The sequence below is a fragment of the Sinocyclocheilus grahami genome, unplaced genomic scaffold (assembly GCF_001515645.1).
Source record: "Sinocyclocheilus grahami isolate Dianchi unplaced genomic scaffold, SAMN03320097.WGS_v1.1 scaffold597.1, whole genome shotgun sequence".
Classification (NCBI taxonomy): domain Eukaryota; kingdom Metazoa; phylum Chordata; class Actinopteri; order Cypriniformes; family Cyprinidae; genus Sinocyclocheilus; species Sinocyclocheilus grahami.
In genome coordinates, this window is record NW_015505776.1 from 545338 (window position 1) to 561931 (window position 16594).

A 16594-nucleotide genomic window follows, 5' to 3' on the forward strand; every position below is an offset into this window, starting at 1 on the left:
ATTTTCCAACTCCCCTAGAGTTAAACAGTTGAGTTTTACCATTTTCGAATCCATTCAGCCGATCTCCGGGTCTGGCGGTAGCACTTTTAGCTGTAGCTTAGCATAGATCATTGAATCTGATTAGACCATTAGCATCTCGCTCAAAAATGACCAAAAAGTTTCTATATTTTTCCTATTTAAAACTTGACTCTTCTGTAGTTACATCATGTACTAATACAGACGGAAAATTAAATGTTGCAATTTTCTAGGCCGATATGGCTCCGAACGATACTCTCATCCACACCTAAAAAACAATTTGTGCTGGCTGTTAGTAAATCTGGTCTATAGTATAGTCGTTTTTAATATAAAAAAAACAAAATTGCTAAAGACCTTGACAGCCAGTGATCCCCCCCCCCCCCCCCCCCCCCCCCCCCCCACATAATAATAACAACAAACAATTGTATTGCTAATTTAACAATAACTCAAATAAAACAAATCAATAATAATAGATCATTGTATTGTTAACAATAATTTAATAACAATAATAAAATTAACACAGTTGAATAATAATAGACAATTGTATTGTTAATGATAATTGTATTGTTAATTTATTAACAACTCAAACAAATCAGTAATAATAATTGTATTGTTAAAACTAATTTAATAAGAATAATAAAATTAACAATTGTATAATAATAATAATAATAATAATAATAATAAATATGGACATTTTGTTAATGATAATGAAGACTTGTAATTATTACCAATAAAATTTATATAACCATTGTATAATAATTATGCTAATACAATAAATCATAATGAAAACAATAACGGTAATCCAACAATGATAAAAAACTGATCAGTAGTTGCTGTTGCTAACTCGGTCATTTAATCTGTAATTAGTTGACATTGGTTGCAGAATGTTTATTTAATTTTTTATTTTAATAAAACAGTGAATATTCACTGTTGGCATGAATGTAAACAGTAGTGCATTTGTGCCTTTGCATGCTCCAAGTCACACACATTGTTATACCTGCTTGTCTCCAGATAATTTGCATTCGGAGAGCAGTTCACATTGCATTTCTTGCAAAAACATGAACTGCCATACTTCCAAAAACATGAACAGTGAATCTTCTCTTCCTGACTCATTATTTAATTAATCACGGTGGTACTCGCGTTGATGATTCACATGCCACTGTTTGAACCCAGATGTACAGTGGGAAAAGAATCCAGCGGGGGAGGGAGTGGAATCCATCTCTGGTTTGGACAAAGCAGTCAAACCATGTGTGAAAGCATCCTTGCTGTACATGCACCAGCTCAATCTTTCTGCATTTCCCAGAGACATTTCAGTGGACCTGTCTACGTTTTGATGGATGCTTCGCCATTAGCAGCATTTCTGTCTTCGTCATTTTCTTCTTACTGGTTCTGGCTGGGCTTCTCCGAAACCCTCCAATGCTGTTGTCCTTCGGTCAGATCTTTCTATTCAGACATGTCTCTAAAAGCCCATTTAATCTGTCATCTGCTTTCCAAATGGGCCCCTTCTTTCTCTCGCTCATTCATTTCCTCTTTCTTCATAAGCACATTTGCTCTTCTGAATGAGTGGGAATGTTTGGCGCTTTGTGTTTCTTAAAAAGGGTATGTTGTCATTCAACCAAGCTCATTATTCCTGCTCAATGGTGCAGAGCTGTCTCTGACTTTCTGAGAGAGAACTGGAGAGTAGAAGAAGAGGGGATGAAAATGCAATCATTTTGTGGTTTATTTGTTGATGAAGCACTAAACTCCTGGGGTAAGAAAATGAGTGTCCACAGGATTCCCCCACCTAATGAACTTCCATTATGTCCATTAGACTGAGTTACATTGTCATTTTGAAGCAAATTAATTGGAGGGATAAATGGATTAAATTCCAGAAGTGGAGGCATACAACTTTAGGAATTAGTTGAGAGTATGGAACTTTCTTTTGCCATGTCACAATTGTGTCTTATTGCAACATTTTCATTTTGCTAGGCAGTTGGATATGGATCAGAAATGCAATGCATATGTCTAAGTGAGAGAGCACCTTCTTAAACTGTTAAGCTGGTGATTTGACCTGTTCGCTAAAGCATTGCAAAAATACAATCTTGTGCTTGGTGTGCTTGCCATCAAATTTATTTTTGTATTATTTGAGAACGGTTGGACTAATTGGTTGGATGTAATCAATCCACATGCTCCCAGAGGAGCATGGGTGTGGCAGTCGGTCAGGTGAAGTCTTTCGTCCTTGGGATGTTATTGATGCCATCCCGATTAATGAATGATCTTCGCCCCTGCGAGACAAGACAGATGGGAGATCCGGCTTACTATTTCAGATTAGCTTCCAACCCTCTGTTTGCTCAGAACTGATTGAACGAAATTGGCCAGATCACAGCCTCCTATCTCTGAATATCTCAACGTGGCTTCTTTATTAGCTCAGAGCTAACAAGAAGACGCTGAATGCGATGCCCCCTACGGGATGATCCGATGACCTCGGAGAGAGTTTGACACAAATGGAGTCGATTTCTTAACCTGGAGCAGTTTGGTGTGAAATAATCCGCTTTAGTTATCCTCTTCCCTTGTGCTTGCCTCCGTTGCCATCAAGCGAAATAGTTACCGGTCCCCGCCTCTTTCTCGCTGATAAACAGTTTCCATGTTTGGTTTGCCCTCCTCTGGGGAGATCTATGGTCTAGCCTGACATGATTCACACTGACTCGGGGTGACCTTGGAAAGTAGCCCACAGTCATGCTTGTACACAAACGCACACACCAAACCCCTCGCTAGATGCCCTAACACAATTTGTCCACCCTGAAAGGCCTGTAATCCATTTTTTCCCTTTACAGCCAGCTTTTCGCTTGATTTGCTATCCTGTACAAAGATATCAAATTCAAAGTTTGATGCGTTGCTCTTTCTTGGCGTAATTCTGTCATGTTTAATGCGACATCATAAAACAGAGTCCAGTGCAGTGTCCTCACGTGTGGCTTCAGTGGTCAATTTATCTCCATAGTTGAGCCCCTGACAGGCTTATAGTGTGTCTGTGTACGTAGGCCTTGTTTCTTGGCATTACATCGACTCCGCTGGTGATTTAACCATTTTGTTTTGTGTTTTTGCAGGTTAATGTCACAGTCGATTACATCAGAGCTGCCACCAGTGCCATGGAAACGGGTGGCGTCCCGGCTTTCCCAGAGCGCACCTGTGCTACAGTGACCATTGGAGGAATGTAAGTAAACTAGCCAAACTATTAGATGGTAGTGTAACTCATGTGATACATTTTAAGTCATATGATGATGATCGTGTGAGAACAGACCAAAATTTCCCACTCCAGTCATCGCTATACCACCTCCAGTCATTGAGTTGATCTTAAAAACTAAATCGATTAAATCCGTTAGCATGGACTCACTAACTTTAACGTTAGCTAGTTTTAGCCAGAGATACCTTGCTGAAGCACAAGATGACGTTAACGTTCTGCTTGAGCAGATGAAAAGTGTAACTTAATGAGGGTATGACAACCAGAAAATGAACGTTTTCGTCTTCATTATGATTGGGGTTGAATGCTTAGGGACATTTTGCTCTGTTTTGGTTGGATTTAGAAAATGAAAAAAATAAAAAATTACTTTGCCTATCCTCTCAGGATACCTGGAATTAATGTTACAAGTACTCTAGGCACATCGTTTTTTAAATTTTTGTTGCATAAACCATTAAACCGATGCGAGCTTCGGATCTTCCAATGTTTCTCTATGGCGCTGAAACCTAAAGATGTCAGTTCCGCTCCCCGTGCAACTGATACTCGACTGCCATTGGCTCATCTGCGTTCGAGGGGAGGGGCTTACCGATAGGTCAATTGGGACTGTTGTATGCTTTATTTATCCTTTATGTCTCCTCTATGAATTCAAATTATTCTTGTTCGCTCTCCTGATGTGGATGTGTGATCTAGCACACTGTCCCTTGTTTAGGGTAAGTGAGGCCAGGCACATGAATCTGGGGTGGTATTGCGCCTCAGGTTGTGATTACCCAACCATGCCCCAGTGGTTGGCATTAGAGCATTGTGGGTAACAGGTGGTCACATCGCCTGAGGGCTCAGCTGCTTTGCCTCATCTTGACTCTTCGCTGATTCGGAATCAGCCCTTTCCAGGTTTTCCCATAGTGCCATAAATATTTTAAGAGCCTGAACTGATTGTAGATCCGTAAAAATTCACGGCAGCACAGACAGTCTTTCAGCCTGATGCAATAGGTTACTTTTCAGTAAACATTTGATTTTTGAAAGCATGGTTATCAACGTTTGCAATATTTATTTATTTATTTTTTGGTTTGATTACTTAGCCTAAACAGTCCTTGATAGTTCCTTTTCATATTGTATTTTTTGGCTCTGAACCGTGGTATGTTTGTTTTCAAAGAGGAGCCCATGAGTACTAGCTGAAACTGTTTACCACTCTTTCTACGAAACCAGCAAAGGCACCAAAAAATAAAAAGTGTTTGCTTTAATTCATGTTTTTGCTCTTTTGATTTTATTACCAAAACTTGCTCATGTTTGCTGTGCTCTGCAATGGGGGATTGCGAACTGCTTGCTGAAGGCAGTATCTGTGTTGAAAAATGGCAATGAGAAATGCATTTGCCACTTTGCTTGCAGGGCACCAGTCTTGCTTGTTGTGAACAATTATGTTTCAGCTCTGCAAATTAGGCCTTATCTCACTCAATGCTCTCCGATTTAGAAAATGAAAAAAATAAAAAATTACTTTGCCTATCCTCTCAGGATACCTGGAATTAATGTTACAAGTACTCTAGGCACATCGTTTTTTAAATTTTTGTTGCATAAACCATTAAACCGATGCGAGCTTCGGATCTTCCAATGTTTCTCTATGGCGCTGAAACCTAAAGATGTCAGTTCCGCTCCCCGTGCAACTGATACTCGACTGCCATTGGCTCATCTGCGTTCGAGGGGAGGGGCTTACCGATAGGTCAATTGGGACTGTTGTATGCTTTATTTATCCTTTATGTCTCCTCTATGAATTCAAATTATTCTTGTTCGCTCTCCTGATGTGGATGTGTGATCTAGCACACTGTCCCTTGTTTAGGGTAAGTGAGGCCAGGCACATGAATCTGGGGTGGTATTGCGCCTCAGGTTGTGATTACCCAACCATGCCCCAGTGGTTGGCATTAGAGCATTGTGGGTAACAGGTGGTCACATCGCCTGAGGGCTCAGCTGCTTTGCCTCATCTTGACTCTTCGCTGATTCGGAATCAGCCCTTTCCAGGTTTTCCCATAGTGCCATAAATATTTTAAGAGCCTGAACTGATTGTAGATCCGTAAAAATTCACGGCAGCACAGACAGTCTTTCAGCCTGATGCAATAGGTTACTTTTCAGTAAACATTTGATTTTTGAAAGCATGGTTATCAACGTTTGCAATATTTATTTATTTATTTTTTGGTTTGATTACTTAGCCTAAACAGTCCTTGATAGTTCCTTTTCATATTGTATTTTTTGGCTCTGAACCGTGGTATGTTTGTTTTCAAAGAGGAGCCCATGAGTACTAGCTGAAACTGTTTACCACTCTTTCTACGAAACCAGCAAAGGCACCAAAAAATAAAAAGTGTTTGCTTTAATTCATGTTTTTGCTCTTTTGATTTTATTACCAAAACTTGCTCATGTTTGCTGTGCTCTGCAATGGGGGATTGCGAACTGCTTGCTGAAGGCAGTATCTGTGTTGAAAAATGGCAATGAGAAATGCATTTGCCACTTTGCTTGCAGGGCACCAGTCTTGCTTGTTGTGAACAATTATGTTTCAGCTCTGCAAATTAGGCCTTATCTCACTCAATGCTCTCCTTCAAACAGTGTGCAAATTGAAGCTTGTATAATATAGACTATCCTAAAATAGTTGCAGTATAAATTGATTAGGTGAATAGGGGAGTATTTAGGGGTGTCGATCGATTTGAAATGATCAGAGATTTCTGTAATCAGTCAGACCTAAAATGAATACTTGTGAGCATATATTTTCACATGGAATCTCCAGATTTAATGGGGAAACCGCAAAAACTAGTATTTTAAATATTGGTTAATGGCTTTTTTTTTGTTTTTTTTTGCTAACGAATTAATGAAGGCCAGTATCACAGATACCAATACTGAAACTGATGGCTATATTTAGTGATTTTTTTTTATGGATGCTGTGTTAATTGCTTTAATTATTTAATGCATTAAACAGCAAATAATAATTGCAGAAATAAACACATTATTTTTCTCAGCCCCATGCATGTGTGTGTGTTTAAAGAAAACACTTGTGTGTTTCATATACAGTACATAAAACCTGTTTGTGTGTAAAGTGTTGGAAGGCATATTGGAACAAACATCTGATTCTCTGTTTTAATCTCTTTGTAGAAACATTGCTGAGGCTCTGGTCAGTAAAGGTCTCGCCACAGTGATCAGATACCGTCAGGACGACGATCAAAGATCTTCCCATTACGACGAGCTCTTGGCTGCAGAGGCAAGGTAAGTCAAAACACTAAAATAAAACTGCCAGCTAGCGAATGTGGGCCATATTCCCACACATTGAGGAGGAGAAGCCGTCTGTGAAATGGAGCCATTTTGTTCTGTGCAGTAAGTCATGGCTTGTCTGGTTAGCTCTCATTTCATGGGGGCAATATCAGTCCCAGAGCTTATACCTCGACCACCAGCACGAAAGCATTGCTCTTTTATTCTTTGTCCACAAATATAATTATATAGATTTGCGTTGTAGAGGTTTCTAGGGTGGTGTATTGCACAGAAAGAGATTCGGATCTCGTGGTCGGCGATAGATGGTGTGGCTCTCGAGAGAAAGAGACTCGCTGCTGCTTATCTGCAGCTCTTTCTTTTCCATTTCTATTCTTCACTTTTGGTGTTGCTCTCGAAAAGGCACATGCATTCACACACATCTCCTCTATTTTCTTGTCTTTCGCTCTCTGGGTAATGCTTCCCCGTGGAGCCAGCGGAGATGGGAGGTTTGTGGGCCTCAACTTTATTTTTAGCAGAGATTGCTGGTCCTTACCCTACATCCTCTGAGAAATCAACCCCAAGCTCTCTCTCCCTTCCTCTATTTTTCACTTACTGTGATTGGACACCAGGCAGGCTACAGCCACAGATACATCTGCCTTAAAGAGGCCAAAGACACATCCCTCATTCCTCCTGTATCTACTGTAATCTGCAGGCATCGCCACTCAGCAACCACTATTACACTGATCGAGCACTCTGATGCACACAAAAGACACCGTATACATTCCCATGTGTAATGCACAAGAACTACTGGCCTATAAATGTGATTTGTTGGCTCTTTTGTGGCATAAGGGGTGGATGAATGGGTGGGTTTGTTTAAGGGTTGGTTTCTCAGGCTGGGGCAGAAATGGTTTTATGTTCTGGGAGCCCGTTCTAAAAATTTCGATTCTAACACAATGCTTGAATCATTGCAGAGCGATAAAGAATGGCAAAGGACTTCATAGCAAGAAAGAAGTGCCCATTCACAGGGTGGCAGACATTTCAGGGGTAAGTTTGTGTATTGGAGTGAACTTTCGGTTTTATTGGCTTCAATTGCTGTTTGATTCCAATTCGTATGGATGTATTTCAGTCATTACGTCCATTTTGCTTGCATATAAAATATGTCTCTGCTAAAGCTGTAAATTATACATGTTTTTTTTTTATACACGTCGCTTATTTTTTGAAAATGAAATGGTTTGGCAAATTTGTTTTAAATATTTTGGCTTATTTTATTTTTCATCTTAAATATAATCATCTCAATAATAATAATGATAATATTATTTTGGCTTATTTGATTATCTTCATCTTAAATATTTTGTCGTCTTTGATTTGTTTTCATCTTAAATATTTATACTTTAACCGTTTTCTTAAATATTTTGACTAATTTGATTGTCTTTAGCTGAAATATTTTGGCTACATTTGTTTTCGGCTGCTAATAAGAATGCAGCATTTTTTTCTTCCATTTACATTTTTTTTCTGTTTAAATAAATTCGACAGACTTCAAAATCAAGAATGAAACTCAAATATCAGTGAGAAAAAACAAAAAATTATTTGTATGGGCCTGGGCATGACCCATGACCGTATGTTCTGAATGTCTTTACCAATGTCTTCTATATCCCAGAATCCTTTCTAAAATCTTTGATGTTAAAGCTTTGTCCTATGATAGCTGATTTATTGCTGCAGTATGGCCCTGCCCATTAAATTAATGAATGCCCCTCTAAAAATAGCCTTTCCACCCTTAAAGTCATCATGGTCGTAGCTCTGAAGTTGTTTTTTAGGCGAATCCTGTTTGGGTACCTTACCAAATGAAGATTACATTTTACTTGGCTTGTAAATGTCATTTGCTGGGTGACAGGCTTGGTACTTGGTGTGTGAAGCAACTGACGTTTAACAGCCTCTGACTTCCTGTTCACACCTGACTTCAATTCTCTCCTTCCTCTCTCTCATCTCTGCTTTTATGAATGAGCTCCTTAGTTTTTAATGAAGTGTATGGCAGCTGTCTGCGAACTTCTTCAGCATGTTATTTATACCCAAGTTTGTGTAGGAGGCATTTAGAGTGAAAGAAAAGAGTTTCGCTCTCAAACGGTAACATTCTCATTTCTCATCCAGAAACAAGATTCCCTCGTTATATGACTGACAGTCAGAGTAATGTCGTTTGGATTGGGACTATGTCGTTGGTCTGAAAGGACCATTTATCTTTGGATGTGTTTGTTTTCTTTTCTCTTCTCTCTTCCTCTCTCGTTTGGTTTCTTTTTCTTAGTTTGGGTCATGGCTGTATTTTCATCTGCAGTGGGCGGCCCTAGTGTGCTGAGTCACAGGAAGCATATTTAAAGTGAAATCTGAAGTGTCCCTGTTACACACCAAACCTCACCTGTCAAACAAAGAGAGATGGCCAATCTCGCTTCTAAAAGTACACCCTTGGTCAGGACACTCTTGAAATAGAGCTGCCCTACACCCATAATGGCTCACAGTGTCATAAACTGTTATCTTCCGCTTGGCCTGTCGTTTTTCTGGTCCACATTTGAATTACAAATCAAAGTATCTAAACTAATGTAAGAAAACCAGCTGAGGTAGCCATTGAAGGCACATTTCAAAATTTTGGTGCAAAAAATAAGGGTGCTATTTTAGTGCAATTATTTTATCCATTTTTATGAAAAAAATAAATAAAATTTGCCTTTTTTTAATATTGCGTAACTATTTTTTGTATTGCAAATTTTGCATCATGCCATCGATACATATTCAAATTCTGTAAAAAATTGTCATGACTGCTGCAACATTTAATGTGGCTCTGTGGCATTTCTTTTGTACAAAACCAAACAACACCGAACTAGCCAAGTATAACTAGTATATAATAAGTGTAATAGCTATATGTAAATATATGTATTTAATTGTATACCTTTTATAACAAGTATAAATACTCATAAATATAACAAGTATAAACATTTAGATGTATAAAATAAATGTGTATATAACAAGTAAAAAAATGCATATAACAAACAAATAATGTGCATATAACAAGTAAAAATTACAATAAAAATACATAATAAACATAAAATTAAATATCTATAACAAATAACTGTGTTGATGTTTGTTTTCATATGTCGTTTAAACACCTCAGATTTTTTTACTGACTTTTTTTTTTTCTTATATTCTTTCTATAATTTTGCACAGGAGACACAGAAGGCGAAACAGTTCTTGCCATTCCTGCAGAGAGCGGGCCGCTCTGAGGCTGTGGTGGAGTACGTGTTCAGTGGCTCTAGACTCAAGCTCTACATGCCCAAAGAAACATGTCTCATCACCTTCCTGCTCGCTGGTAAGTGTTAGTCTGCCTCGGCCTGTCAACTACGCCACCATCTGTGACCACATAACGACCACAGTGTGGCAGCTGACCGCTGTTGCATCACCAGTCTAACACTTTCGATTTTGTTCAGTTCTCTAATATTTCAAGGAAAAGTTCACCTAAAACAAATTACATTTCTGTCATAATTTTCTCATTCCGTTAGCTGTTTTTTTCTTCTTCTGTGATAAAACATAAGTTTGGCTGAATGTTGAAGTTGCTTTCATGCATGCAATGAAAGTGGTTGGTGACCAGGGTTTGTAAATCTCCAAAAAGCACCATGGTGGTGCTTCACATGACTCACTTTATTACTTCTAACACCACTGAAAGACTGAAAATCTTGCCTTGAAATGTTGCTTGCCGACCAATATCACCATTCACTTTCACTGTGGGGGAAAAGTAGGGGGAAAAAAATGACTTAGACTTCTAAAATCGCTATAATTAACTCGTTTTGTGTTCCGTGGATGAAAACGTCATACAGGTATTGAAAGACATGATGGTGAATAAATGATGACAGAATTTTCATTTTTGTGAGGACTGTTACTTCAATAATTCATACACGCTTCATGCACTATATGAAAGTGTGTCTTCACATTTCCTTGCCTGAAGCTTGACAGTGAGATGCTTTTTGTGGAAGGGGTTTGCTCGAGATGCTCTGCTAGTGGAGTTTTGAGACTGAATAGCTTCTGTCCTTCCCCTCTGACCAGCAGAGGCTGGTGTTTTCTGGGAGGTCTGCAAAGCTGATCTTTGTGCAGGCGTTTTGTCTAAGCTTCTGACCTCCCTAAGGCAAGATGGGGATCTGAAGGGCTCAATCTGATGGAAGGTTAAGTGTCACATTTGCTGGCTGTGAGGTCTTGCTACTCAGCATCTGTTCTTCTTCTTGAGTGTCCTCGCCCTCTCTATGTGGAACACATATGTGGACATGCTTGTATGAAAGTATCTGGGCAGGTACAGATATCACTGCTGCACATCAGGGAAGGCGGTGGAGTGACCTTTGACCTCTAATCAGCGTTTTGCACATAGCCAATTGCCTTTCCCGCTAGCACATTTGTCGGTGTGTCGACATTTTTATAAAGACTTGTGATTTAGAGTTTTCAGTTTATCATGTTCATTTTAGCATTCACACTACCATTCAAAAGTTTGGATTTTTAATGTTGTTAAGTAGTCAAGGCTGCATTTACTTGATCAGAAATATGGTAAAACTGTAATATTGTGAAATTTTTACAAATTAAAATAGCTATTTTCTAATTAATTTTAAAATTGAAATGTAATTTATTCAGGTGATGGCTAATTTTCAGCAGCCATTGCTACTTTTTCAGTGTTACATGATCCTTTCGAAATCAATTGAGTGACATTTATTATCACTGTTGAAAACAATTGTGCACTTTAATATATTTGTGAGAATTTTTTTTTTCAGGGTTCTTTGATTAATAGAAAATTCCAAAAACAGCATTTATTTGAATTCACACTTTTTGCAACATTTTTTTGTAACATCGTTTACTGACACTTTTGATCACTTTAATTTTGAACAATTGCATTTTTATGAACTAACATTAACAAAGCTTATAAAAATATGCTTTAAAACAGTGTTACATGATCCTTTCGAAATCAATTGAGTGACATTTATTATCACTGTTGAAAACAATTGTGCACTTTAATATATTTGTGAGAAAATTTTTTTTTTCAGGGTTCTTTGATTAATAGAAAATTCCAAAAACAGCATTTATTTGAATTCACACTTTTTGCAACATTTTTTTGTAACATCGTTTACTGACACTTTTGATCACTTTAATTTTGAACAATTGCATTTTTATGAACTAACATTAACAAAGCTTATAAAAATATGCTTTAAAAAAAGTGAAGTTTGGATGGGATCTTAAGTGTAAACATGTTAAATAAAACCAAAAGCATTGTTAGTGTCTAAATAAAAACAAGGTAAAATGTACTGAATTTGACATTTTAGTTTCTATTATAATAATGTGTTCCATATAGCTGCCATTATATTTTTGATTATATTCGTTGTCCTTGGCATAACCCCTAAACTCTTAATCTACATCAGAAAACTAAATTTTAGCATCTTTAATTGGGTGCCAAAAAGAAATAACTTAACTTATTCCGACCAATCATATCTATTCTGGATCAGTGGAGGGTGGCATTTTGACTCTTTTTTTTTTTTTTACATTTTGTACAACATGGGAATTGTATATGGCATGCACAAACATTCAAGCTTCATTAGACTACATAAAGAGACAGTCTCTTTCTTGTGGTCGCTCAATTTCTTCCTGACGGACATCCGTGCCCTTCCAACCTCTCTCCATATCACTCAGAACAAGCTGCTGAATGATTTGTTTATTTCTGTCCTCTCACCATCCGGTCTAATTATTCACCCTGAAAACAGAGAAGAGAGACACCCACCTATTTCTGCATCCCTCCATCCTTCCATTTATTTGTCTCTCCTTTCCCCAACAGAGAACAAACACCCTCCACCCCCCACCGTGCTTAATTGTGCATATCGCCATTGGAGATATTTCAATTAATTTGGTCATTTGTTCCTGAGTGTGTCTTGTTTTCTCTTTCCTCCATTTGTTCCTTTTGTAATTTTTTTTTTTTCGGTTTCTTCCTATGAGAGATTTCGGACAGAGAACCGCTCTACTTTTTCTTATTTTCTGAAATGATTCTTTTTTTTTTTCCAGATGCGTTTTTTCCCGTTTGCCTCAACTTTGTTTTCTCGTTTGTGTGATTTGATCATGTAGGCTGGGATGTTTCGTGAAGCAGTTTGTTTGAGGGTTTATGAGTCAGATTCAGCTGATGGTGTTTGGTTTGTGTTGACATTTTTCACAGTCGCAGGTACTTTGGGATCCTGGCACAGCTCTTTCTGATGTTTCTAGTCTTGTTTGAGTCTTTATGGAAGCCATTTTTCTTTCAGGAAAAGACTGACAGCACCAGGGGCTGTGAAATGTGCTACAGCACATATGAAAGCTTCAGCAGTTCAAGAGGTTATTGACATACAGGCATTGCGCCATAAACTCACCAGTGTAGATTGTACCTGCAGGCCTTCCTCTGCACTCTGATTTTATGATTTTTATGGTTGCATGCTGAAGTCTCATATCTGTGTGGGTCCAAGGGGTCAAGATTTGGCTAGTCAACTGCTAGTAGACGCTATAACTGAGCTTTTCTTGAACTTGTTAAATTTTTGACCTTTAGAAATAAAAATCTCTTAAAGCTGTTTTCTTTTACTCACTAGTTTGTTTTATTTGTCTGCTAACAATATTCAGCTTAAAATGCATCAAAATTAAGTCAGTTTCTCACCAGTGTCCACAACATCTGAAATAATGCATTGTGATCATTAGCATTCTTTGGTGAAAATTGCATTTTATTTGGAATATCTAACTACTAGTCAAGTTTACATTAATTTTACTATATATATATGCCTCTCCATCCACAGGCACGCCAGCAATGGTTACCGCATTAAAAGGGCAGAAATGCTTCATTTTCTTATTTTCTTCTGCTCTCTTTCCTGTTTAAGTACATCTTTTCCTACAGGACGAGCGATATCATTGTGAGGCTCGCGGTGTTGTGGTGCTTCAACAGAAGTTTCATGTGCAAAACATAAGCATGGTGTGAATTTGTAACTATATTAAATATGATGCGATTTCAATTTTTTCTTTCTCTTTGGAGTGTTACAAGCTCTTGGTGCATAAAGAAGATCTGTAAATTTGCAAAGACTAAAGTCTCAAATCCAAGGAGATATTCTTTATAAAAGTTAGGAGTCAACCACGCCTACCTAAAATGGCTCATTCTAACACGCCCCCACATACAGTGGGGCAAAAAAGTATTTAGTCAGCCACCAATTGTGCAAGTTCTCCCACTTAAAAAGATGAGAGAGGCCAGTAATTTTCATCATAGGTATACCTCAACTATGAGAGACAAAATGAGAAAAAAAATCCAGAAAATCACATTGTAGGATTTTTAAAGAATTAATTGGTAAATTCCTCGGTAAAATAAGTAGGACGAAGCGGAGTCCAGCCCGGGGTCATCACATGTGGTTGCCGCAAGCCGGCCGGACGCTCCTTCGTTAAATCCGCCGGCCGCCGCTCACTCAAGCCCGCCTGCCTCTGCTCACTCTAGGCCGCCGTGTGTGACGCTGCGTTTCATTGTGAAAGCGAAACTACTTTGCAACGCGTAAAAAGACAGTATAAGTCATTATAATCCGTAATTATGTCCCCACTGGATGCAACAAATGCCTAGTTTATAATGGGTTTTAATGTTTTTGTCTCGTCGCTCCAGCCAGACAGGGCATCACAGTATGTTAAGGGGCGTAACATATTCGTGACACGCTTGAGGTATTCAGCCAATCACAACGCACTGGATAGCTGGCCAATCAGAGCACACCTTGCTTTTCAGACCGATGAGCTTTGTAAAAATCGACGCGTTTCATAAAGGAGGGGCATAGAGGAGAAACAATGTACAGTATGTGGAAAATGTGTTTTTTGAACCTTAAACCGCATAAACACATTTCATTACACCAAATACACAAAATGTTCTTTTTTAGCAACATCATATTACCCCTTTAATATTAGACATTTCTTTTTTAACCATTAATAGAGTAAAAGACAGCCAAACTTTTCTGATAAAATATATTTCCAATAAGAGTTCTTGTACTCTTTGCGAACATACTGTAACTTTCTCTCTCTCTCTCGCTTTTATTTTATTTTATTTTTTAAATAAAATTGACTAAATTATGACCAGTTTGGTCCAATAAACCTTTAACATTATAAGTGGACTTCTGGGGAGAAAAAAAAAAGTATATAAAGTGTATAATATGCCCCTTTTAACCAGTGTAAACAAATTAGTTTTCAAATGTTTCCTCTTAAAAAGAAAAATGTTTAGTTTGATCATCTCTTGAAATTGAGTGGAGTCAAATCCATAGCAAACCATCTCTGGCTAGAATAAAGAGGTCGCCCTCTTCAGTCTAGGGCCATTAACCGTCTTCTCTAAAGGAAGGCATTTTAAAACAACCCGCATTTTAAAACTCTTACTGGGCTGCTGTTTGTGTTTTTATTGACTGAAGAGTTTTGTTTGAATTTTTAAAAACTGAACTGCACTCAAAAAAAAAAAAAAACTTAATAAAATTGACACCTATTTCCACACAGTTGAACTGAATTTATTTGAACCTAAATTAGGTTAATTATACTGATGAGTAAAATTCATGCTAATTTAATGAGATCACACCAGTTGCATTTGACATATTCTGTGAATGTTCCCTGAACATAATTCACTCTTGTTGTTCAACCTGTTCTGTTGCTGTTCAGACTGGTGCCTTTGTTGTGTGAGTTTTCTGCATTTTTATGAAAATGGAAAGACCTGTTAAGCGTTTAAGTGTGTAATGTTTAGTTATTTTGAACATTTAAAAGAGATTATAGAATATAATGTTTTTTTTTGTTTTTGTTTTTTTGATTACCTTTTTTTTGAAGAGGGGAGCTTGTGCTTAGGTTGTCAGTAGCTGTTATAAACATAAATGTTCCATGATCGTTTGATTGCAAAGGGCAGAAATGATGACCATATAGACTGTATAAATCACGTGCTGGCCCTCAAACTGATTTTTTATTTATTCTTATAAGAACTAATAACCAACATAACACTTCTTCACATGCTAAGTATTTACTTTTGATAACTTTTGTATCGTGCAAGTAATGATCAAGTAAAAATTCTCATCACTGGCATTAGCACTGTTATAGCTCATAATCTAACCACTGAAAATATAACTGAACAACAAACTTTAATAGGTCTTTCCCTTTACTAAAAACACATGAAACAACACTTAATTTCAACATTTACTCTCCTGATTTATTCCTATGCAAAGCATGCTGGGAACTAGAACTCCACTGCCCAGTTTCAGTCAATGCAACGTAAGTGATCCATGTAGCCACAACACAAATGGTTTAAGTTAACATTTTACAAATGTAATTTAATTTAACTTAATGCAAATGACAAAGGAGTAAACAAATGTGTTTTAGCTTATTTTAAGCAAACTGAGCAAAAGAAAATGGTGTGGACATTAGTTGAATTTACAGTTTTTCTCTCTCTTTCAATTTAATTTTTTTTTTTTTTAACTCTTGTTGCTCTTGTAGGCTTCAAGTAAAAATGTTTACTATTTCAGGGCTGCCAAAGTTATGATTAAACTTTTAAATATTTAATAGTTCAATTCAATGCACATTTTTTAATATTAATAGTGCTTAATAGTATAGAAAATATTTAATAGTTCAATTCAATGCACATTATTTAATATTAATAGTGCTTAATAGTATAGAAAATATTTAATAGTGCTTAACAAAATTTTTTTATCTGTATTAACATTAGTAACACTGGTGGATGGAAGATAGAAGTCAGTAACTGTCAATTTCACACATTGTTTTATAACACTACTATTAAAAAGTCTGCACTCAGTAAGATTTGTATTTTTGAAATATTTTTAATCAGTGATGCATTAAATTGATAGTGACAGTAAAAACATTTGTAATGTTATGAAAGGTTTATATTTAGAAGAAATTGTTCATTTGAACTTTCTATTCATCAAAGAGTCCTGAAATTATCAAATATATCACTCTTTCCCCGCAGTTTCCACAAAAATATTAAGCTACACAACTGTTTTCAACATATGTATTGTTGCTTAAGCCCCAATTCAGCATATTAGAATGATTTCTCAAGGATCATGTGACACTAGACTGTAGACTCTCTCTCTCTCTCTCTCTCTCTCTCTCTCTCTCTCTCTC

The 16594-nt window shown here is 37.2% G+C and overlaps 1 protein-coding gene across 1 annotated transcript in view; it reads left to right on the top strand.

The window, feature by feature from the left end:
• LOC107557288 (staphylococcal nuclease domain-containing protein 1) overlaps nt 1–16594 on the top strand; it is a gene marked incomplete at its 3' end in the record, with an annotated part of 160457 nt that overhangs the window by 41123 nt on the left and 102740 nt on the right. Inside the window, exons 8-11 of the mRNA XM_016240653.1 lie at nt 3099–3205; nt 6356–6466; nt 7420–7492; nt 9656–9797. Coding sequence (XP_016096139.1) covers nt 3099–3205; nt 6356–6466; nt 7420–7492; nt 9656–9797 — 433 coding nt within the window. The remainder of the gene's footprint in view (nt 1–3098; nt 3206–6355; nt 6467–7419; nt 7493–9655; nt 9798–16594) is intronic.